The 25,610-nt window shown below is 44.9% G+C and overlaps 1 protein-coding gene across 2 annotated transcripts in view; it reads left to right on the top strand.

Annotated features, from left to right (window-relative positions):
- The window catches only part of DYNC2I1 (dynein 2 intermediate chain 1), a 436,420-nt gene that overhangs the window by 284,869 nt on the left and 125,941 nt on the right, over positions 1-25,610 (top strand). For both annotated transcript variants that reach the window (XM_069211167.1, XM_069211168.1), the window contains one exon: positions 13,158-13,271. In XM_069211167.1, coding sequence (XP_069067268.1) covers positions 13,158-13,271 — 114 coding nt within the window. The remainder of the gene's footprint in view (positions 1-13,157; positions 13,272-25,610) is intronic.

The raw sequence follows: 25,610 nt of genomic DNA on the forward strand, positions 1-25,610 counted from the left end.
TTTTCTCATTATCTCCTCCAGCCTTGCCGCCAAAAGTGGGGGCAGTGGCCGGAGGGGCGGGCATCTCCACTAGCTAGGGTGCCCTGGGGCACTGTAACAAAAGGGGTGAGCCTTTGAGGCTCACCGCCAGGTGTTACAGTTCCTGCAGGGGGAGGTGAGAAGCACCTCCACCCAGTACAGGCTTTGTTCCTGGCCACAGAGTGACAAAGGCACTCTCCCCATGTGGCTGGCCAGCAACATGTCTGGTGTGTGGCAGGCTGGCAGAAACTGGTCAGCCTACACTAGAAGTCGGGTAGGTATTCAGGGGGCATCTATAAGATGCCCTCTGGGTGTATGTTACAATAAATTGCACACTGGCATCAGTGTGCAGTTATTGTGCTGAGACGTTTGATACCAAACTTCCAAGTTTTCAGTGTAGCCATTATGGAACTGTGGAGTTCATGTTTGACAAACTCCCAGCCCATATACTCTTATGGCTACCCTGCACTTACAATGTCTAAGGTTTTGCTTAGACACTGTAGGGGCAGAGTGCTCATGCACATAGGCCCTCATCAGTGGTATAGTGCACCCTGCCTTAGGGCTGTAAGGCCTGCTAGAGGGGTGACTTACCTATGCCACAGGCAGTGTGAGGTTGGCATGGCACTCTGAGGAGAGTGCCATTTCGACTTAGTCATTTTCTCCCCACCAGCACACACAAGCTGTGAGGCAGTGTGCATGTGCTGAGTAAGGGGTCCCCAGGGTGGCATAAGACATGCTGCAGCCCTTAGAGACCTTCCCTGGCATCAGGGCCCTTGGTACCAGGGCTTACCAGTTCCAAGGGACTTATCTGAGTGCCAGGGTTGTGCCAGTTGTGGAGACAAAGGTACAGTTTAGGGAAAGAACACTGGTGCTGGGGCCTGGTTAGCAGGGTCCCAGCACACTTTCAAATCATAACTTAGCATCAGCAAAGGCAAAATGTTAGGGGGTAACCATGCCAAGGAGGCCTTTCCTTACAGAGACCATGCCAAGGATGAAAGGTCTAACAGTAATTATATAGATGCCACCTCAGTGCATTAAGGTCAGTTTTTTCCCTTTCTGCACCAAATAGCTCGAGTCTGTGAAGAGCTACCCTCAGTTGTTATTTGACTGTTTTTTTTTCTTGACTTTTGTCTAACCCTTTTTTTGACAAATTTTCTCTCCTGATGTGACAGGATGTCTGCAAAGAAACTGGCTGGTTTCAAACTGTGTGGTGCCTGTCACATGCAGATGTCTTTGATAGACCCACAGTTCGTTTGTTTGTGGTGCTTGGAGAAGCACCACCACTCCAAGACCTACGAGCACTGCCGGCACATGCACCTGAAAGTGCTGAGGAGGTGATCCTTCAAGCTCCTCGCCACCTGATGTCAGACGACCCCGCGGTGCTCAAGCTCCTGATCATGCAGAAGGTCCTGGGATCGTTCATGGGGCTGCACCCGCAGATCATCATCCTGCTGTAAGTTGTTATGTAAGTTCCACAAAAGTAAGAAGTCAAAGATGATGAAGGAGTCTTTGACTTCGCCGTGCCCTTTAAAATCTTATGATGAGGCACGGGGCCTTCGGCACTCCAGGACTCGCACTTCAGCTGAACAAGGGTTCCCTCTGGGCTCTGCTGACTTTCCTGGAGCCGGAGCAATCCCTGCTCAACTTAAAGAATTTTATGAGGCCATGCACCTCATATTTGGTTGGCCTGGCCCCTCGGGAGCACCTTTGGGCCCCACAGGCTCAGACTGGGCCCAAACTGGATCTTAGCTGCCTGGTTTGCCTTTGGAGTCAGTCAGCCCCTAGGGATAACGTGTTGGATCTGGAGCAGAGCTGCAGGTGAGACTGAGACCTTCCCTGGCGCCCGCTCTAGTGCTGACATCCCAAGAGGACACCATCTTCATCGTTAATACAGACTCCGACAGGGAACCGGTTAGGTGTTGTCTGGCACAGACCGGGTCCAGGCTGTCTGAATCAGAGCCAGTCTCTTTTGCCTTTGACAGGCCTTGAGAGGGAGACGAATGGGAGGGGTCTTAGGACTCTTATTGATAGCATCATCCCCTAGAGGAGAATGATGACAACTGGTATGAGGAACTGTCAGAGGTCAGTGGGTTAGACACCTCATTTGACACTGGCTTGGTCTCCCCTCCTATTGTGTCTAAGGAGGGAGGAGCCTCTTTTGCTTTGGTCTTGGACCTTCAGCCACCCTCTGTGGTAGTCAAAATGAATGTCTTGACAGAGGTGCTTCAGCTGGCAGTCACCCCATCCAAACCTTCACTCTCCTTTAATGAAGCCCTTACCAGTGTCCTACTTGAGGCCTGGTCCAAGCCCTGCACAGGGGCTCATGTGCATAGGACTCTTGCCCACCATCACCCCACTCCTGGGGACTCCAATTTCCTTACCTAGCACCCCACACCGGAAAGTTTGGTGGTCCAAGACTCAACCTCTATAATCAGGTCTGGCATGTTCCCAGTCATTCCACCAGATAGGGAATCCATGGCTCTGGATACCTTTGGCAATGGAATGTTCTCTTCCATCAGCGTTGTACTGGGATCGGTGAACACCTTGTGCCTTTTGAGCCAGCATTCCTATACGATCTGGTATTCGGTTGCGAAAGTGATGCCTATGGTTTCGGAAGAGTCATACTCTCCCAAGCTGAGATTTACTGTGAATGTGCCAGAGTCACACCTGACCCCCCTCTAAAACGCTCCCTTTTTTTCTGAGCTGTTCTAGATACAGTGCTGTTTTGATCCTGTCCTCCTAAACGACAAAACCAGGATATTCAGGGTATATTGATGTTTAAGTGTCCATCCTGGATTTCAATGAGATTGACCCTGAGGTTGTTGGGCCTCCTCCATCCTGCTTGTAACCCATGCCTATTGGCATATTCGGGCTCTGCAGTGGGATCTGAAGTTCCTGTGGGAGCAGCATTAGAGGAATCTCTCTGACATGATCCAGATCACAAAGGCACCTGCAAACGATCTGCAGTGATACCTGCCGAACCACAATTGGGTCAGTGGCGACCCCTCTCTTTTCCCCAACTAGAGCTGACAGTGGTGGCACTTGTGACACTTATTAAATTGGGCAGCCATCTGGCAGATCGGGAGATCAGAGAACTCTGGTTGCTCGCGGAGTCCGGGCTCCACATCAACCTGTTGGAGTGTCGGGTGATTTGCTTGGCATTAAAAGCCTTTCTTCCTTCGGTCAAGGGAAGGCTGGTGCAGGTGTCCATGGACAACACCACCTCCATGTGGTACTTCAACAAAGAGGGTGGGGTGGGGTCGTGGACCCTTTGTCAAGGAGCTCTGCATCTCTGGACTCTGAAATCCGGGGCAGACAAATTCAGTCAAGCATGCCTATCAGATCACAAATGGCATCCCACTCAGAAATGGTGCATGGCCTCTTTCAGCAGTGGGGAGAGCCTTGGTTAGATCTGTTTGCCACCCTTGGAGAATGCATAATGTCAGCAATGTTGCTCAGTGGAGTTTTCAAGGCAACTCTCATTTGGAGACACTGTTTTCTTAGTGGCGCTCCAGCCTCCTGTCCGCCTGCCTATACCACTCCTGCCCAGAATTCTCAGAAAGATTAGGAATGACCATCCTAAGTTATTCTGTTGGCTCTGGATTTGGCACAAAGAATCTTGTATCCTGAACGTTGAGCATGACCATCGGTCACCGGATCATGCTGTCACAACAACAGGGGAGGGTTCTGCGCCCTTCACCTGTGCACCCTACACCTTCATATGTGGTGATTAAATGGAGACAGTTGACAGCTTTTGACCTTCCTTCCAAAGTCTGTGATGTTATTCTGGCAGCCAGGTGTTCCGCCACCAAGTCGGTATACCCCTGCTGTTGGGGTACGTTTGTGGCATGATGGGATTCTAGAAACATCAACCCTATTTCTGCACCTCTCTCTAAGGGTCTTCTGTTTGCTCTATAATTGGCCCAGCAGGGATTTCCTTCGTGCTCAGTTACTAACCCCCAGGTTACTGTTTTCGTCCACGAGTCTGCCTGAGCCACTGCGGAGGCTTTTCCTTCTCTCACCTTACCGCCAATGCCTGGAACGACCTCCCTCTCCACCTGCGAACCACCCACTCCCTCCCTGACTACAGGAAGAAGCTCAAGACCTTTTTTTTTATTTTATTTTTATAAGAGGCTGCCATCAAGCAACGTCACTCCCCAGTGCCTGGATACCCCTCGAGGTGATAAGCTGTGCTCTACAAATACCTGATTGATTGATTGATCATGCCCCAGTAAGATCTAAATCTTGTGCTAATCTCCTTAATGTGTACCATTTTTGAGCCTCTGCACAATTGCACTCTTCAGCTATTGACCATCAAATCTGCCTTTCAATGGCCATTACAGCAGCAACCCTCCCTTTACCACCTTCTATCCGGATATGCAGGTACTCCGGGCACATGCCAAGGTTGTGACTCTTCCATGTAGGCCAGAGCATAACCCAAACTACGTTTTGTGCTCCACCTCACCCCTCCAAAGCGAAGGAGAGACTCTACTGTCTTCACCCAAAAAGAGCATTGTCGTTCTACCTTGGTCCCATGAGTTCCAGGCGGATGATCAACTCTTCGTGGGGTAACATAGGAATCAAGAAAGGGAAAGCCGTGCAGAAACGGACCATCTCAAGACATATTATGCATTAGACAAACAGAAACCCCCTGAGGGTTTGTTTACTCATTTTACCAGAGTGAGGCTGTGACCACTGCGTTAGCCCGTGAAGTCCCTGGCCTGGATTTCTGTCAGTCTGCAATGTGGGCATCTTTGCACACGTTTACCAACACTACCGTGTGAACAGTCTGTTGCAACAGGCACTTGGTTCGATCATGCAGAACTTTCTGGCTTAAATTGGCTTTGCAGACGCACCTTCAGGGAGGCATTGCTTGGGTATCTATTCTAAGGTAAGGTATCTGAGGCTAGAAGTCAGTTTCAGAAGAGTAAGTTACTTCCCTTTGGTAACATTCTTTCTGGTAGAGACTCTATCTTGCTGCAGATTCCTTACCTGCCCTCCCATCCCTTATGCTCTGCTATCCGACAGCAGTTTAAGAGACCTTAGTGTTTCACACAAGTGATCAGTTCTAATCGTAGCTCCACTTTCCTGGTATGGAAATGAACTGACGTCAACTTGCCAGGGTGGTGCCTAGATAGGTATTGAGAATGTAATTTCTGGCACAAACAATGTGGAGTCAAATTACACCACTTACCAATGCAGGGTACTGCTCAAATACCTCTGGATCTGGTCTCACACCTGGGGAATATTCCAAGGTAAGGAATCTGCAGCTAGACAGTGTCTCTACCTGATAAGGCATTACTGAAGGTTAGAAACTTGTTCTTCTCCTCCTCAATGTGGAGTTCATTCATAGTTCTAGCGTTCCATGCTTTCTGTCCTAGTAGCATTGGATTCTGTTGCACTCTGCCTTGTGCAGCATCTTGTTGTAAACATCACTCAAAACGGCTGAAGTGTACTAACCATAGTATGCCCTGGTGATGCAAAACTGCACGAGGGGTCGTTGTACAAGCAAATTGAGTTTTCTTTGCAACCTACGATTTGCCTGTCTGGACTGTAAAAGGGACTATGGTAGTTTTTTTCATTTTTTTATGAAAGCCTTGTGAGTCTTCCTTTGTACTTTCAGATACTCAGAGTGACATTAACAAAACTCCTCAAGTGCCGGGTATTCTTACCTCTGTTCTGTCTCATGTAGTGGCTCTATCTTTGGAGCCTTTACCTAGTTGTGATATAGCGTAGTTGATTAACAAAACAGCTTTCATGGGGGTATTTACATCATCCAAGATGGGAAGTAATTTGCAGAATTTGTCAATGGAGTATTAAAAACAGTGTTTTCCACAGACAGTGTGATTTTAAAATTAAAGTCATCTTTGTTTTCCTAAAGTGGTAACATAATTTCAACTTAATTAGAACATTTTCTTGTCAACTATATTTCTTTCTTAATTGAATAAGTAGAAGAACCTGAAGAGAGTTGGTCAGCAAAGGGCTCCTTTATTATATTTCCGATGATTTGAGTCTATTAAATAATGCTAATCTGATTCTGGGGCTAGGAAAAAGGGAGTCCATTACTTAGACCAGACGATCCCTCCAGTGGCCCCAAAAGAAGGAATTGGATTTTGTTTAAAATTGCCTGCTGCGCTTTCCATTACATTAATAATCTCTCTTCTGCATACTTCACCAATAGGGTCTCTTATCTCTTCAGTCAAAAGGTAAATATCAAAAATATCTGATAGAGACTTCTAGCTGCAGATTCCTGACCTTAGAATTCCCTGGTGTCAGCTTCGAATCCGTAATTTTTCTGCTAGGCAGTACCCTGCGTGCGCTGTTGGGTGGCGTTGTCCGGCTCCGTGTGGCGTTGTCAGCGTCGTCTGTGACGTCATGGCCTTCTATATAGGTACCACCCCAGCTCACGTACGTCAGTTCTTTTCCTTCCGAGCACTGCTTCAGGAGCCCCAAGTCATCTTCCTCGCATTTGAGGTCTTCAGGGCATTCAGGTAAGAGGCACAAAAAGAAGAAGAAGTCCAAGCGGACTTCAACTTTGCCACGCCCGTCGACCGACGAGGCATCCAGGGAATGTCGACGTTCCGAGTGCAGCTCCGCGGAGCCGTCGCCAGGGCTGGCTCCACGTCTTCCTCCTTTTCCGAAGACCGGAGCGACCCTAGCTCAAATCAAAGCATTTTACGAGGCTATGCGCCTTGTTTTGAACAGGCTGCACCCTTGGGTGGGTCTTTGGGCCCCACGGGGGTTAGCAGGGGCCCCATCGGATCTGGCATCGGCAGCTTCCACCTCAGCGCCGTTGGGGACCCCAGGATCCGATATCGGATCCAGACTGGTGCCAGTTTCTCAGAGTCGACCTCATCCGGCACTGGGCCCGACGTCAACGCTCCTTCCACCACCAACGCCCACTGGTGGTGGTAACCTCATCCTCATTCCGGATGATCCGGAGCCGGAACGACGTCGTACGATGCCGATTCCGACTTTGACGGCGCCGATTAAGCCACTCCTGGCTATGTTTTACTGTTCTTTCGGGGGATGTCCAGTTAAGTTTGATGGACATGCCTTTTGATGGCTCTCGCCTTTTTTGGTGAGAAGGCAGACTCTGCGCTTGAGAGGTTCAAGGATTCTTGTGCTACAGCCTGATCCTTGGGCCTTTCAGCACCGGCTCGACAGCAGTCTGTCTTTCGAGGCTTCGGAATGGGCGCAGTACCACACCAGCCACAGATTAGCCACCTTCCTCCGGCTTCAGAGCATCCCGTGCGAGGACGAGGTCATGGTACCGTCAGACCCAGAGGGTCTGGCCAGAGGTCGGCCACCAGCCAGCCCCCATCTTCCGCAGTGTTCAAGCTCTCTTAGTATGGTTCTGCAAGATCATGTCCATCCAGTTGGAGGGAGGATTAAATTTCATCTCCCGCACGGGCAGTCCATAACATCGGACAAATGGGTCTTGCAGATCATACAGAAGGGCTATTCCCTCCTCTAGTCTTTCCCTCCCTCCGTTCTTCCAGTAAAAGAACGGTTGATGGAGGATCATTTAATCTTACTCCGCGAGGAAGTTATGGCTCTCTTAGCCAAGGGAGCCATAGAAAGGGTCCGATGTCAGAAGTAGGCAGTGGTTGTTGTTCCCGCTACTTTTTGATTCTCAAAAAGAACAAGGGCCCTTGCCCTATCCTGGATTTAAGGGACGTCAATCTCTTCCTCAAGAAGGAGAAATTCAGGATGCTCACTATTGCTCAGGTCTTGTCTGCCCTAGACCAAGGAGACTGGATGGTAGCGTTAGACTTGCATATGTGTATTTTCACATCCCCATTCTGCCCGCCCACAGGCATTACTTGCGGTTCAAGGTGTGCCACGAGCACTTTCAGTTTACCGTGCTCCCCTCCGGTCTCACCAGTGCCCCTCGGGTGTTCACCAAAGTGATGGTGGTGGTGGCAGCTCATCTGCGCAGGTTAGGTATTTCAGTCTTTCCCTTCCTGGACGACTGGCTGTTGAAGGCTTTGACGCCCCAGGCTCTCGTCACCCACCTTCAGACTACGGCGGACCTCCTGCATTCACTGGGGTTCACTTTAAACGTGCCGAAGTCACACCTGACTCCCTCTCAGAAGCTTCTTTTCATCTCACCTGTTCTGGACACAGTGCAGTTTTGGGCCTATCCTCCCGAGCAGCGAGTCTAGGATATTCAGGTTATGATACCGATGTTTCGTCCTCTATCCTGCATTTCGGTGAGACAGACTCTGAGGCTGTTAGGACTTATAGCTTCCTGCATCCTATTAGTCAAACACGCCAGATGGTATATGAGGGCTCTGCAGTGCGACCTGAAGTTCCAATGGGACTAGCATCAGGGAAATCTTACCGACATGTTTCAGATCTCGGAGGGAACTGCAAAGGATCTGCAGTGGTGGTTAGTGAACTGCGATTGGGTCAAAGGCAGACTCCTCTCCCTTCCCCAACCAGATCTTGCAGTAGTGATAGATGTCTGGGATGGGGCGGCGGTCTGGGAGAGGTGGAGATCAGGCACCTCTGGTTTCTGGTGGAATTCGGGCTCCATATCAACTTATTGGAGCTCCGGGCGATCCGGCTAGCATTAAAGGCATTTCTTCCTGTTGTAAAAGTAAGAGACGTTGTTCATGGACAACACTACCGCAATGTGGTACTGCAACAAGCAGGGCGGTGTGGGGTCGTGGACCCTTTGTCAAGAGGCTCTACATCTCTGGACATGGCTGGAACAGCAGGGCATAACCCTGGTGGCTCAACACCTGGCAGGTTCTCTGAACGCCAGAGCAGACAAACTCAGCCGGCGATGCTTAGCGGATCACGAATGGTGTTTCCACTCGGAGGTGGCGCAAGGACTCTTTCAGCAGTGGGGCAGCCTTGGTTAGATCTGTTCGCCTCCGAAGAGTGCGCACAATGTCAGCAGTATTTCGCGTTGGAGTTTTCAAGGCAGCTATCGCTATGCAACGCTTTTCGTCATAAGTGAAGCTCAGGCCTCCTGCACGCCTTTCTGCCCATACCACTTCTGCCCAGAGTTCTCAAGAAAATCAAGAACGACCGGGCCCAAGTAATCCTAGTGGCTCCGGATTGGGCACGAAGAGTCTGGTATCCAGAGCTTCTCAAAATGAGCATCAGTCCTCCAATCAGGTTGCCTCTTCGGGAGTATCTTCTGTCACAGCAGCAGGGAAAGGTTCTCCCCCCGAAAACTGTCAACTCTGCGGCTTCATGTGTGGAGATTAAGTGGCGGCAGTTGATGGTTTATGACCTCCCTCCCAAAGTCTGTGATATAATTCTGGCAACGAGGCGTCCCTGTACTAAGACGGTTTACAGCTGCCGTTGGAAACATTTTGTATTATATTGTACAGAGAGGTCTATTGATCCTCTTTCTTCTTCTCTTTCTAATATCCTTCTTTTCATTCTGACAATCGCCCAACAGGGTTTCTCCTTAGGGACTCTCAAGGGCTAACTTTCTGCCTTATCGTCTTTTCTTCGCTTGCCTGATCAACAGTCTTTGTTTAAGTGTCCTATTCTACAGAGATTCTTAAAAGCGCTTGTACATATGTTCCCACTTACGGCTTTTTTTTTATTCCTCCGTTGGACCTTAATCTAGTGCTTACTTTTCTTATTTGTGCTCCTTTTGAGCCTTTACATAATTGTCCTCTCCGGCTGCACACTATCAAAACAGCCTTCTTAGTGGCGATCACATCTGCCAGGAGAGTAACTGAGATGCAGGCTTTATCATCAAAACCGCTGTAATCTCACAATAGATCCTGAGAAGGTAGTCCTCAGAACTCGTGCCTCTCTCCTCCCCAAGGTGGTGACCCCTTTCCATCTGGGTCAGAATATCACCCTGCCCACCTTCTTTGCTCCAACGCATCCCTCTAAAGAAGAGGAGCGTCTCCACTGTCTGGACCCAAAAAGAGCATTGTCGTTCTACCTTGACCGTACAAAAGAGTTCCGGGTGGAAACCAACTCTTTGTGGGGTACATTGGCGCAAAGAAGGGTCGGAGAGTCCAGAAACTAACCATTTCGCGCTGGGTCGTTCTCTGTATTAAAATCTGATACGCATTGGCTAAGAAGCAGCCTCCTGAGGGCTTGAGAGCTCACTCTCCAAGGGGGAAAGCTGCTACCACGGTTTTAGCTAGAGGCGTGCCGGTACTAGACATTGGGCAGGCTGCAACGTGGGCTTCCTTGCACGCGTTAGCAAGACACTATTGCCTGGATAACCAGGTGAAAATAGAGGGGCATTTTGCTCGCTCAGTCCTACAGGACTTCCTTGTGTGAAATATATCTTTGCAGCCCACTGCCAGGAGTGCTAGCTTGGGTATCTATTCTAATGTAAGGAATCTGCAGCTAGAAGTCTCTATCAGATGAACAAGTTTCTTACTTTCGGTAACAAATTATCTGATAGAGACGCTATCTAGCTGCAGATTCCTTACACCCACCCAGGCCTCCCCACTCTGCGGATATATACTATGGTTTTTCAGATTTTTGCCCTTTCTCCTGGGCATGTCATTTTGCTCAGACAATAAGAAAGAAAGAAAAAAGTTGGTTCTTCCATGACACTGCGCTTCTGGCATGGGAAGTTGTGGAAAAGAACTGACATACGCACGCCGGGGTGGTACCTATATTGAAGGCCGTGACGTCACAGACGGCTCCAACGAAGCTGACGACGACACTCGGAGCCGGACGATGCACACGGATCCGACCAATGCAACCCGAAGGCACGCGCAGGGTACTGCTCAGCAGAAGAATTCCGGATTCGAAGCTGAAGCCAGGGAATTCTAAGCTAAAGAATCTGTAGCTAGAGTCTCTACCAGATAATTCGTTACCGAAGGTAAGTAACTTGTTCATATAGCTCCTGCAGTTCTTTGATGTAAACTCTGCTCCACAAGTGGGGTTTTCTTGATACTGCCAGCACATGCTCCACCACCCACAACAATCTTTTTTTTCAAAATACATTATTGCCATTTCTCATACAACTTTAAACGGTCTAGCGAGATGTCCATCCAAGAAGATAAGCTGGCAATGTAGGGAGGAAAAAGCCTGCTAAAAAAATAACTGATAGGTTTAGTATTCTGGAAGGAAATGGGTTTAGTCCATTTGCCCCTTGTCATCAACCCATGCTTCTCCATCCCTCCCCAACCCCAATTGCAGGAGGCTACCTCATACCTTCAGTGTAGCCCCTTTTACTCAATAACACTCTTTAAAGGCCCACTGTGTGATTTTTAGGGCATTTGTCTTCCTAGTTTCCTTGTTCATGCTTAAGAAATTCACTTTTAAAATCCAGAGATGTAAGAATGCTAATGGACCAAACAGCAAAATGTGCTTAAATTAAAATAAAATCACAGTCAATTGTGTTCTGTGTGCTGGCACTACTGATGTAGTGGGACACTCAATATAAATAACTTTAATCATCTTGTCATTAGAAAAAACAGTATTGATGAAAACTTGCTGAACATGGATGTTCATTATATTCATCGAAAAAAAAAAAAAACAGATCATATACTCCAGACAGTTAGATATTTACTTCCATATACTGTATACCTTCATATACTCTTCAATTTCATCTGATGGTTCCTGATGTGAATTTATCACACAACGAACTATTGAAGTCTTTTGGGTTCAGATGAAAGCCGTTAGAGCTCGCCAGAAGCATGACCTCTTATTGATAAAGCTAGCTTATCTATTTTCATGCTACTCTTGTGATGATTGGCTCTCTAACACACCCTTAGATAGAAGCTCCTCGTGGTGCAGTCCATCCTAACATTGAGATTTACGTGGATAGATTTTGTCAGAAAGCTACAATGTGCCTTTTCTCGAAAAATAATTTCACCTTCATCGTTCACATTGAATTTTGTATTGGATTTTATTAGAAAAAGAAACCTCATTCCTTTTTAGAATTTGAGTGATCTCCGTTCCAGAGCTCTTCTTCTACTGCCTCGTTCCACATTCAAGATTCCACATGTTTGAGAGACCTGTGGTCCTCGAAAAGCTAACTTTCTAAAATTATGATTTCATTCAATATCCATGTCAGCACACACCACTGGTAAGTAATTCATCTAGATTTGTCAAAGCAGCTCTTAGTCAGATTGAAATAAACACTAGGTTTTGGTAGCAGCCATGCAAAGCTCCACATCTATTCAAGCTTCCCATCTAGTTTGGCAGGAGATTAACTAGGAGAATACCGTCAGCAGGCATTTCACAAATCTAACAAATGGAAGCTTACTAGACATTCTAGTGTTAAGGAGTACAGTAAATAAATCTGGAATAATCAGTGGTTTGTCAGGAAAAACAGTAAAACTTAGTGGCATCTCTGTGCAGGAAGAAATTTGATGGGTTGTCTGTAGTATCTTCATTTGAAGTCAACCTCAAAGGGTTTTCTCTTGTTTGTAGAAATGTCAGAATACACACACCTACTTGGAATTCACATTTAATTATAGGCACCAAAGGAGTGGGAGTTCACATTTTCAACATTTGCTAAATGCTTTTAGTTTCTTCTCAGTGGCTATTATCTCATCTAAAAGGCTTTCTAGCCCAGAAATTTCCATTCTTTGACCAGCACACAGTTTACAGAGAATGTCTTTATCGGGTACTAATGTAAGTTGGTATCTTTCATGGGACTGAACCAAAAAAAATCACAAATTAAGTATTGTAAGGATTCTAGTCTGTTCATCAGAAAAAAAGGAGTAACATGAGCTCTTTGATCACAATATTCCCCTCAGATATGGAAGGGGTCCTAAAAGTTTCTCCTTGAGTTGTTAGTTGTTACAGTTGGTGTAAGTGTACCTGAATTCCAAAATAAGAAGGTACACTATATTTGCTTTTCCTTCATGTTGAATTGTTAATGACTTTTTAAAGTACACATGCCGAACAGAAATAAACTGTGTTTTGAAGAGTTGATGGAGGAGCTACATACGGAACAGCATCGCTGACATTTACTTTTTGATTTTACTTTCAATAGTGTCTATTCTTTCAGGAACATAATGATCAGCTCAGTCATATCGATCACGTTTGTCACATTAATCAGTCTTTTATAGTGGGATAAGTCATCCAGTTTTTTTTTTTTGGTCAATCATTTAAATGCCCATTACTCATCCTAGAGGGGTGTTAAATGCTAAAACTAATTTCTTTTTTTAACATTCCTATTGCAGATGGAGTGCTGACCTCAGTTAATCATGTGTGTCCTGTACAAGCAATAGAACCAATTTCCACAACAGTATTCAAAGAAAAGAACCGTGGCCTAATCCCTCTTACATCAGAAGAAGGTAAACACAGTTTTATACAATGCATTCATTTTGTGTTTTTTTTAAAGTGCCATACAGTCCTGTTTTTCTGCTTAATAATGCAAAGGGAATGGGAAACAAGGCACGATAAGATGGTTTGCGTAAAGTTTGTATTCATGCTAATGTTTAAAACGACTGCTTTGTTCGTCAAATTATGGTGAAGATGGAGGCGTGTAGGACATGAGAATCAGATCAGCAATTACACAGGAAAGCATGAAACTGGTCCATCTTCTAGTCAAGTTTAGAGCAGAAAATGTTCAAGGGTCTTACTTATATCTGAGATTTGATCTCAGGTCATTCCAGAAAGTAGAATATAGGACCCAAGGGGACTCCGTTTCCCCCAAAAAGTCATTTGTACCTTGTCGGCCAAATGGCTAGTAGCCTTATCTATGTCACTTCCCATGTGCCTGGCTGGCAGACAGAGCTGTAAACCTTCAACTTGTATGTAGGGATGCAGTGGTGGTGTTATTTGTGAGCTAGTTACAATTCTTGAATTGTATTCTTTCATTTATTGGGTACCCATATAAAGGGCTGGACTGGAAACCAAAATCAAATTGTTCAAACCAGCTTGATGCTGTAGAAAGCCACATTTAGAATGGGGCTCCAGGGGCATGGTTGGGGTTAGTTAGCTTCATCAGCATCTCTCCTAGCCTTCCAGAAAAATGCCAGAGTGGCATAACGGACAGTTCAGCCCTGCCTATAAAGGCAGGGATCTTTGGACATTAGAAGATTCCTTTCAGCCGTCCACTGTAAAAGAATTTAAATGAATGAAGAAAGTTTTCAAAGTGTGATGCACTGAAGGTGAACAGCAATGGCATATTTTTTATTTACCGGTTCCTTGTTTGGGTCTTGCCAACACACAGCCTTAGCTCTATTTGGCAATAGACCTATTGTATTAAATTGACTTAGGGCCTAATTTAATTTTTGACAAATGACCCGCCATTCCTCCATGGAGATGGAGTAAATTACTCTGTAACCATGGTGGAGGGACTGCCTGTCAAATTTATAAATGACAGAAAAGCAGGCAGTCTTTTATTTATAATGCATTGGCAGGAGGTGCTATCACAATGTTTCCTGTCAATGCATATCACTGTTTGGTGCAGGGCTCCGTCGCATATTGCAGCACTGCACCAAACAGTTTTCTTCTTTTATTTTCAAAAAGAAAATCCTGGAACTGGATTTTCTTTTTGGGAAAAAAAAAAAGTAATACTACCCTCACCATGGGAGTCATCGCCCATGGTAGGGGGAGCATTATTTGGTTTGTACTACCCTTCACTGCCAGGGTTTGCCTGTGCTGCAGGACAGTAAAAATGTGGCTGTATGTCCACCCATCCTGAATGGGTGGGTGGACATGTAGCCATTTCTGTGACGGCTCTTACTCCTTCAAGTTGTTAGAGGCGTTTGGCTATGGTGGTGATGGAGTAGTCACCGTCATAGTCAAACTGAAGGTGTGCCTGCATTTAAATCAGACAGGGAGATCTTCATGTTAGTGGTCTTTATACTCCATTGTGATGGAGAATACATACCAACAACATTTAAATTGGGCCCCTAGAGTGGGCTTTGTGTCCACCATTTGCATATTATGTGATGGCTTACTCGTCTGTCACAATTTCATGCTCATGGTTTGATGGCTTTCTTCCCTGTTATTTTCTTTGTCCCACGTAAAGAGTATTTCTTCTCACATTGAGTGTTTAGATTAATTGTATCCTTCCTTTGCTGATGCCAGGATCGTGTATTCCAGTGAAAGAAGGGCTGTTTTCTCTCCCTTGCTCTGCTGTACCTTCATGCTTACCACTCTGTTATTGGTCCTCACAGTGCTCATTTGCCCCTTTAGCCCCATTGGGCTATGTCTGCCATTTGCCATTGTATTGGTGGGTAGCCATCTATAAATGGGCTCAAACCCATTCCAAGATGGTTGATCGTGCATGTTCATACATCTTGGAATGTAATATCTTTAGAAAATTATTCCAAATGGCTATCAAATGGGAAAACCATTTGCAGTTGACAATTTGACATTACATTTCTTAAAACTAAAGAAAAACAGTTCCAATATGGTTGCCAGTCATTTGTGTCCATGCACAGCAGCCATCTTAGTATGACTAATTTGTTTTAGGAAAAATCTTTCCAAGATAGCCTCCCTACATACATGCAGAGCCATTAAAGTCATCTTGAAATGTTTTTTTTTCTTAATACAATATAAAAACCCATTTCAAGGTGGCCACCTTACTTACACACATGCAAGGTATCAATCTTGTAATGATTTTTCTTGGTGCCAAAGGAAAGGAATTGCAGTATGGTTCCCTATATAGCTACATGCACAGAGTAGCCATCTTGCTGTGCTTTTTATTTGTAACAAAAACGTGTTTAAAGATGGTTGCCATGCTTACCAATGCACAGGTCAGATTGGGATCCAGGGTAAATCAAAGCAAAGGCAATGCTAATAGTTTTGAGTACCAGTGTCATGATCAAGACCCATTGGCTTAGACTGTGCATTTTGTTGTCTTCTTCTGTACACTTACTGAGAAAGTCAGCATCATGGACTATGTAACTGTGCTATTTCATATGCTACTTAGGAAATCATTACAAGAGGCTGGGAGTTGTATCTCCTAGGGGCATATTGCTCTTGGCCACTGTAACTTTTCCAGTGTCTCCCGGGCCAGAATAACTGGGTCCACAAACTCTAGACCCAAAAATATGGGCCCGGAAAACACCAGACCCAGAATTTTCAGTGGAGTGAAGCATCACCCTCCCAGTCACGCCACTAACCTCTTTAACATCTCCCTGTCACAAGAGCTTCACTCTTGTTGACTTGTGTGGCATTGCAGTTCGGGCTGGACTGTTCCCATGGGGAACAGGGTCAAGACTGATTTGCATATGGCTGGGTCCAAAATGGAATGGCATGGGCAGCAAAAAAAACGTTGGATTTAGGCCCAGATCACTGAACTGGGGGTGAATGTTTGACAATGTTCAGCATTCCGTCCATCACTTGTTGTTTTTGCATTTTTCGCCCTAAGTGGAAAGGGTATGCCCAGACGTGGGTCCCGTGCTTCCCATGCCACTGGATTCAAGCTAGCCTGGCTGATGAGGGGTGAAACCCCGAAACTGGTCCCAGGATGCTTGTTTCCAGTCCAGGGAAGACCTGGCCTAGCAGTTCGGGCTGGACTGTTCCCATGGGTAACAGGGTCAAGACTGATTTGCATATGGCTGGGTCCAAACTGGAATGGCATGGGCAGCAAAAAAAACTATGGATTTAGGCCCAGATCACTGTACTGGGGGTGAATGTTTGACAATGTTCAGCATTCCGTCCATCACTTGTTGTCGTGGCATTGCCCCTCAACCTGTTAACTTCGTAATGGGTCATTTCTAGAATCTCAATTGAATTAAATGTCCACTTCACCCTCTCACCAGCGGTTCACCTCCATTTACCTCAGTGACACTAGACTGTGGGATCATGCTCCCAACAATGGTTCACTTCAGTTGACTTAAATTATTTCAAACTGCTCTTCCACCCCATCCCTGGTTCATCTACATGGGCTTCCATAGCATCATCTTCTCAAAAATCTATCTTTTCTTATAGTTCACTGCAACTGACTTCAAAGATATTACTCTTTTAACAGTGGTTGACTAGCCTTGACTTTAATGGTTGCAGGCCCTAACAGGCCTGCTTAATCATTCCAGCAGTGGTTCACCTCCATTGACTTTAATAATATCATATTGCAGCATCAAGCTCCCAACAGTGGTTCACCTCAGCTAATTCCAGCACTGTCAAGCTGTCTCATTGCCTTGCACTGTTTCACCTCCCCTGACTTTAGTAAAGCCACTGATGCATGGTGGGATCTTCACTCACAGTCATAAACTTTAGAATAATTCCCTGCTGTTTGCATAGACACCCGAGATGTATTGTGCATTGAAATTTCACAAGGGTATCAGAGTCTATCTGTTTCAATGATAAGAAGGACTCTGTAATACCTGAGGGTAAATGTTTTTCTTAAAATAAACTTAAGTACTCCTAATGAGGCGTTTCAAGCCTGCATCACAGCGTATGATGTTTAAAAAAAGGTTGAAAGTATATGAAAATGTATAGAATAATGCATCCTGACAGGCTTACATTGAAAGGTGAGAACAAAAGTGAAAAAGACTGAAGAAGCTTCCTTTACCCATAATGCACTCAACTGGCAGTTGGTTCACTGAGTCAGCTCTTCATTCTCGATCATGTGAGTAGAATCTCAGAGTTCTCCTCAGAAATGCCTTCTCTTTTTTAGAACAGTCCCTCTCCTCTTTTGGGAAGAAGAAGAAGACTGTTGGTGTTTTGACTCCCATTACATCTGTTTATCATGTTTACCTGTCTCACATTTAGTCCCAAAAAAAAAAGATCAAAAGGATTTTAACTGAATGAGAGGGCATAAGGCCCAGAGGAATGATGCAGGACATGAGAATAGAAAAAGAAAGTAAGATAATGCTAGACAAGTCATCGTTTCATTCCTACTGTGAATGACAGCCTACTCCTGAAAGGTACTCCTACGGGGAAGAAAGGAGGTCTGCAGTAAAAAAAAGATACCAACAACATCTTTATCAACATTGTTCAATTTTGGCGTCTAAGATAACACCAGCAAAATCTAGAGCACTGGCCTGATCTATACTCACTCATAAGCTGGTTCATCATCTTCCTTTCACCGACATCCTAGAGAGCATGGCAAACACTTGAAACATCTGCAGTCTGATGTCAATGACAATCCACCGATCAACGTTGACAAAACTGCTGCTGTTATCGATGTCTAAGTCACTTTCACTTTCAATGTTGGTAGGTCTCTCACCATTGACGTTGAATACTGAACACTGATCATCGTCACACCTCTCATCACCAAAAAGGAAACTTCATAGGACTACATCAAATTCCTCATCACCATTGACATTGAAAATAATAAGACTGGAACCATCGCTTATGAAATTGAAACCTGTGACAGCTACTTCACTGCTGTCTTGTGTTTATTCCCTCAACATCGTTACTCCATTCTCTGCAAACATATCAACATGCGTATCTCCTGACATGAAGCTATCACTTCACCAACTCCGGCTCAAAAAAAGAGTTTGCTTTCTTAAGTCTCCTCAAGCTTGAGTCATCCTGCTACACTAGATCTACATCCACTACCTTTCAGATCATTAATGCCATTGACCCTATGTGAGGGCCCAGTTCAGGTTCCTTTAGAGCTTTCGAGTCCCAGCATGGCATAGAGGCCAAAATCAGTGTTGGAAAAGGAGACCACCTCCTATGTCTGTTCACATAGCTCCAGCATCTTCCCATCACATTCCAAAGAGGAGGAAAAAAACCACAGGTCTTCTTCCATATCGAAGTCCCCTATTTCAGATAGATGACACACTCTCATCTCATCTATGTCTTGTGACTCTCATATCTAAGGTGTTACAGCCTTTCACAAGGTTCTGGCCTGAGAGCTGAAAAATTGAACATCCTTCTGGAGGCTCCGTTACCACGGTTTCAGTCATCCTAGAAACTTTACAGCCAAGAACAGCTCTAAAACATGTCATGCCTTTAGTACCTAGCCCACCTAACATCACAGAGGAAAAGTCTCTTACCTTAGCCACTATAAAAACGGCATTTCTAAAAAAAAAAAAAACACAAGGCACCACACAAGGTTTCAGAATTTCCAAAAGCTTAAACAAGTGTGATTCATTTATATTGATTTCATTGAGATGAAACATTAGCTCAGTTCCAGAAACTACTGTTTTGCAACAGCAGAAAAGTAAACAACTGAATGCTTCTGGCAGGAAGGTATGTGGTACGGCAGCTACTCCTATAAAAAAAAACAATTAAAAAAATGCCAGCGTAGACACTCATCTTGGAATTTATCAGTGAGAAACTTGTGAGGGCATTCAAAGTTTTATCGATGATCTTCTGAAACATTCACATCCAGATTTCAGAGAAATGCTGCTTGAAATTTAGCTAGTCCTTAAGCAGATCATAAGTGCAACAGCTGATTTGGTGAAATTGGCAGTTGAGACACTGCCATGGGTTATCTATACGCAGATACTTCTTGCTCTGTCTTACAATCCAACAGCTGGAGGGGCAGCTGAAAAATAACAAACCTTCTGTTTTCACAATCTACCTTGTTCGAACAACAGTTGGAGGAAGAGATGCTAAAGAATGATGTGGAAACTCTGAAGGCAGTAGGCCTTGAAGAATGGAAAAGTTTTCTTCATATGGCAGTTAAAGGCTAAAAATCAGCGACAATAGTTCTTAACCTGTGGCTTGTTGACCCCGTGAGGATCCACAATGCTTAGGGGGTCCGCAGCTGTTTAAAAATTAAATAACACTAGCAGATGAATAAAAGATATGTACATAAAAAAACAAAATTGAAAAATTTGTAAACACCAGGTAAATGAGCATTACCTTGGCTTATTTCTTTAGGTGTTAAAAATTAAGTTGGCCTCTATCTTGATTAATGGGAAGAGCGCAATTACAGCAAACAAAATATAGTATGGATGATTGGGATCCACAACTGGTGCACTGGTATGCGCCTATAAAAATAATACACATTAGGAGATAAAAAGTCAAAGTGATATAATAGTGTCTAGAATATTGTTCAGTCTTTTAGAAATAAAACTACATTTTTAAAGGTTCCAACCTTCTCATAAAAATGTAAATGTTATTTTTTCAAGTTTTGTGAATTAAATAAAATATTTCATAACTTTTGTATTTGTTTCATGCATAATTCTTTCTGTATTTTGTGTATTGTGTTGAAGTTTAAATTATAGAAATTGCTTAGGTGGGCCCCCCGGCTTCCAGTAGTGATCCATTGGGGGTTTGTAGAAGTCAAAACATTAAGAAATGCTGATCTAAATTATTTCCAATGCAAGGCTCATCGCTGGCCCCTAGAATGTCAACAACACTAGTATGCTCAATGACAAAGAAGGTGGTTGAAGTTGAAATCATCATTGACAAAGCATTCCACTTCCAGAGAAAAGCATTCCTTTGGTAATTGCCAGTGACTACCTCATATCCCCTTCTCCATTTACCACTTCAGTGGGGGAGTGGTATCCTTGCTTCTGGCAGAGTGGCTTTCAATTAAAAGAGACAAATAAGTACTAAATACTGTATGTCATGAATATTTTCTTGTTTTCAAGGCCATCCCACCTCCAATTCCTCTTGAAAGAAACATTGATACTATTAAGTAAACTTGCCATTAAGCCAGTTCTGTCGCATCAGGAAAGCCAGGTATTTTCTACTTCAGAAAAAATTCACAGGAGAGGAATACAGATTGAAATTATATGTACAGTTTAAAAAGAAGTTTATCAAGAATAATTTCGGATTATCGCCCTACATCAGATCTATCCACAACATTTGTGATACAAGGAATGAATGTATGCAATATGTTTGCATGATTATCTTGACATCACAGTTGCAAAGCAACACAGAAAATTGCTCAGATTAGTTATAGGGAACAGTTGATGTAAATTCACAGTTCTGACCTTTGGTCTCAAGTTTGCTCCTTGCATGCTCTCAACATGTATGACAGTAGTAGCAGCTTGGGAAAAAAACTGAGTTTTCATCTATCCTTTCCTAGATGACTAGATGCTAAAAGCTCACAGTCAGGCAAAACTGAAGCAAGACTTTGCAACCACTATGGAACTTTTGCACAGCCTGGTGCTTCAGGTCAGCCATAAAAAATCTATTTTAATACCAGTTCAAAAGCTATCCTATTTGGGGGATGAACATTAGACTCCATGCAAAAAAGAGTGTTTCTTTCAGAGGAGTTAGTTTCATCTGTCAGAGGAAAATGCGGACTCCTGGAATGAACCTTCAGCACAACTGCCAAACAAATCACCTCTGTAAGAAACTGGCTCTCTATATAGTGTAGTAAATTGAAGTACACTGCGCATATGATCTAGCAGATCCCCAAAGGCTTGCAGAGTATGTTATGATATACCTATGGTAGTGTGGGTGAGCAGTTAGGCTTATCAAGGAGTTGTGTTAAGCATTTGTTGTACTCACAGAGGCAATAAATGAGACACACAGTCAAAGAATAAATCTGAGACCGATTTAGAAAAATAACAATTGCTTTTATATATATGTTTCGAACCAAAGAACGACGTTACAAGGTAATTAGTTTTTAAATTAAAAAAACTTTACTGTTTAAAAAATCGACAGTGTAATTTTTAGAGTTTTCATTGTTAACCTATGGGAGGAAAACAATGATGTAGTTTCACAGGTAAGTACACAACTTACAGTGCCAGTCTTCAGGGTTTTAGACTAGCCTGGGCAAGGTTCAGGTTGGTACCAAGAGTGCACCCACAGCAGCAAGGGGGCGGCTGGGTACATAGGCCAAAGTTGGAGTCGTGCCCAATGGTGATCAATAGAGACTGGGTAGATGTACACATGCTGCTCCCAAGTAAGTACAAGCAGTGTCAGAGGTTCGTCTCCGGTGATTGAAGCGAGCACTGGGGGCCCCACAAAGCAGCACAAAACTTACACCCTCAGCAGCACAGGGGCAGCCGAGTACAGAGTGCCAACACAGTGTCAGGCGCCCAGTGCTATCCAATGGAGATATGGGGTATCTGCTGAAGCGCTGCTTACAGGTGAGAAAAGCAGAGCAATGGGTTGATCTCCTGGAGTTGAGGTAAGTTCAAGGGGGGCCCACAAGGTAACACCAAACTTACACCCTCAATGGCACAGGGGCGGCTGGGTGCAGAGTGCCAACACAACATTGGGTGCCCTCTGTTATCCAATGGAGGAGATCACTTTCAGAAACAGGCTGCAGGCTCTGGCCAGGACTCCAGGAGACGTCAACACACAGCTTCCCAGGTAAGTTGAGATGCCAACCAGGGGTCGTAGGGACAACAATGGTCCAGCTCTTCATGGCCCAGGGGTGTCTTTTGGCGTCAAACAGCTTACTAGACAGGTCGGGGGAGTCCTTGGATTTAGGCTGCAGGTGTTGCTGTAGAATCCTGCAGGGTGCAACCCACAGTAGACTGTTGGCCAGAAACACTGGGGAACCTTCACTGGACTGGTGGGCCACTTGGACTCGGGCCTGGCGTCGGGTGCAGTGGTCACTTCTGATATCGGGTTTTGCGGTTCCTGAGACGGAATTATTTTTCTTTAGAGATGGTTTCTTCTTCATAGTTCCGCTGTCCACAGGCATTCTTGGTCTTTATGGAAGGCAGGCAGTCCTCCCAAGGCTTTTGAGGTCGCTGGGCTGCAGGGCAGTCGTCCTCTGGGTGCAGGTTTCTTAGAAGGCTGCAGAAAGGCTGGAAGCTAGTGCCAAGTCAGTTGGTGTCTTCAGTCCTGCTCGCTGGGCGACTTCTGAGTTGTCTGGCTCTACTTAGGTTGACAGAAATCTTATTCTAGGGTTCAACTGTGCACCCAAATACTAACTTTAGGGAAGTTACAGGGAATGCCAGGTGGTAGCCAATGGGCTACTCATCTTTAGGGTTACTATACCCTTCCTATGTCACTTCCTTTAGGAAGTGGTATAGCCTTAACCCTATTGGCTTAAATCCTTCCATGCAAGATGGAGGAATTTAAAAAGTAATGTCCACTTCAGCTTTTCCACCCTAGGACTAAAGTGGGCACACCTCCTAATTTACTTAATGATCCTGCCAGTCCTGCCACCAAAAGTAAGGTCATGAACTGGGAGTCGACCTCCTCCACCATTTGGAGAGTCCTGGGTCGCATGTAAAAGGCAGCAAGGCCTTTGAAGCTTCCTGCCTTGGAAATGCCCATCCTGCCTGGGAGAGGAGGTCACACCTCTGCCCAGAGCAGACTTTTGTTCTGAGCCCTCAAGAGCATTGGCTCTCACCTCATGGTGCCAGAATGCTGTCTAAGGTGGCTGTACTGGTTTTGACCAGTCATTGCCCACCCTTTGAGTTGGCAGGTTTTCAGGGGGTACCTCTAAGTGCATGTATTAATAAATCCATCACTAGATTCAGTGAGGGTTTATTAATACAAGATGTTTGATACCAAACATCCCTATTTTCAGTGAAGCCATCATGTAGCTGTGGAACTCGTAATGACCAGTCTCCACCACATGTTTTTAAAATGGCTTCACTGTTCACTTACTATGTCTGATAATCGACAAAGACATTACAGGGGCATATCTGCTCATGCAGAGATGCCCTCACATGTAATATAATGCACCCTGCCTTTAGGGCTGGAGGGCCTGCTAGAGGGGTGACTTTTATATATATGTATTGCATGCAGTGTAAGGGGGACATGGCACACAGTCTGTGTGCCATGTCATGTTTTTATTTTAGATGTGCAGCAAGACTCTAAGCCTGTGAAAGCAGCACTGTGTGCACTTGCTGAGGCGGTCCCTGGGGGTGGCACGATTCGTGCTGCAGTCCTCAGGGGCCTTCCTTTAGTACCCCATGCCATGTATATTGTCCTTGGGGCAAGGGTGTATGTGAGACCCCTGCAGTAATGCCAAAAAGACCAATGGTGTTAGAAGAGGAACAATAGGACAGACAAACTGACCTTAACCTCTACAGCAAGACAATCTGTAGCATGGCAAAGTGAGATGCAAAATATGCTCAGAAGGAGCTATTGTCGCAAGTCACGGATGCTTCTGTGTCAGGATAAGGAGCCCATTTACCTCAGTTGATGGTACCAGGGACACTGGCAAGTCAAGGAAGTATTGTACCTCATAAATTATCTGGAACTGAGAAAAGTTCACCGGCCCCTCAAGGCTTTACTGACGTTGAAGAAAAAGATATCAACCATGCAGATTCAAACAGAGAATACCACCACCATGCACTACCTGACTGACCATGGAGCACCAGGTCGAGTCCGCTTTCCTTGGAAGCACAGAAAGTCTGGCACTGGGTACTTGCCACAGAACTTACACTAACAGATGTGTACACTCAAGGGGCAATGAGTCAGCAAGCAGATTTACTCCGTCGCTATTACAGAGTCTCACATGTGAACCTTGGACTCTGAAGTCTTAAACAACAACTAAAGAGAGAATGGCACAACATCTGTGGACTTCTGTGCAATGGCAAAAAAAAAAATATGTAGAGAGTTTCTATCCAGGCTACCACAACCTAGGTCTCTATGAAATGCCCTTTTAATCAATTGGTCAACGCCATTTCTGTACACCTTCTGGCTCATCACACTCATCCCTTCAGTAATGCTGAAACTACAGAGAAATTCAGTGAATATTATATTATGAGTGCCCGACTGGCTGAGTCAGTCATGGTACCCAGATGCCCATGGAGCTACACAGGAACAGTGGCACGGCCCCCCTGCCAGCAGCAGTTGCAAAACTTTAAAAATAAAATCATAATAAACTATGTTTATTATGGTTTTATTTTTCAAGGGGGCAGGGTCATGGGGGATGACAGGCACGGGGCAAGTGGAGTGCACTGTCTCCAATCCGCACAGGCTCCCAGTCTGTCTGGGAGTGAAGGTCTGGGGTTCACAGGCCAAGCGTAATGCTACTATCATGCTGCCAACAGCATGCGATCAGCTTTAGGATTGGCCGCAGGGAAGTCTGGGAGCCTGCAGTGATTGAAGTCAGAAAAGCAGCGATGCAGCGGGCGGCAGGTACGTTTTTTGGGCTTTTTTGTATTTGTGTTGTGATTTTGTTTTGTGTCCCCTTCGGCCCCTCTTCTGCCCCCCCATTCAACATCCGCTTTTAACTCCATTAAATTTAACAGCATAGCTCCAGAGATCAGACATTATGGTAATTTGAATCTTCCACTGGCCAATATGAAGATCGTGAAGCAAGAAATGTGTTACTCCACAAAATTATGCTTATTATGATTTTCATGAAATAGAAACGATTTTGCACATGGTGTCCGGATAACTGGCATAATGCAATCACCTAGCAAGAGGATGTTATTTTACTTTCATTTATTCCAAGCAAAGCTTGAGTTCACATCAATAAAAGTTTATCTGCCACTGTTGCAGCCTGTTGGAAAAACTCCAAATCAAAAGTTATTAATAAAAGATTTTTTAGAAGGATTGAAGAAAGTGTTCCCCCAATTAGACCTACTTTTCCACCATGAGAGTTGTTTTCTGTCAAAGATTTTAGGATCCCCTTTCAAACCATTACAGAAGGCTAGATTGCATTGTATATCCTAGTTGCCATCACTTCTCTTGGAGAGTGAGTAGGTTGTAATCTTCATCTGATAAAGACTTCTAGCTGCAAACTCCTTACCTTATAATATTCCCCAGATTGGATCAGAATTTCTTTTTATGAGTACCCCTGCCCACCGTTGAGTGGCGTAACGTGGCTCCACATCGGCATTGGCACAAAAACAATCAATGTTTAAAATATTTATACAGCACACAAACAGCAATAAAGTGAA

The sequence above is a fragment of the Pleurodeles waltl genome, chromosome 10 (genome assembly GCF_031143425.1).
Source record: "Pleurodeles waltl isolate 20211129_DDA chromosome 10, aPleWal1.hap1.20221129, whole genome shotgun sequence".
Taxonomy (NCBI): Eukaryota; Metazoa; Chordata; class Amphibia; order Caudata; family Salamandridae; genus Pleurodeles; species Pleurodeles waltl.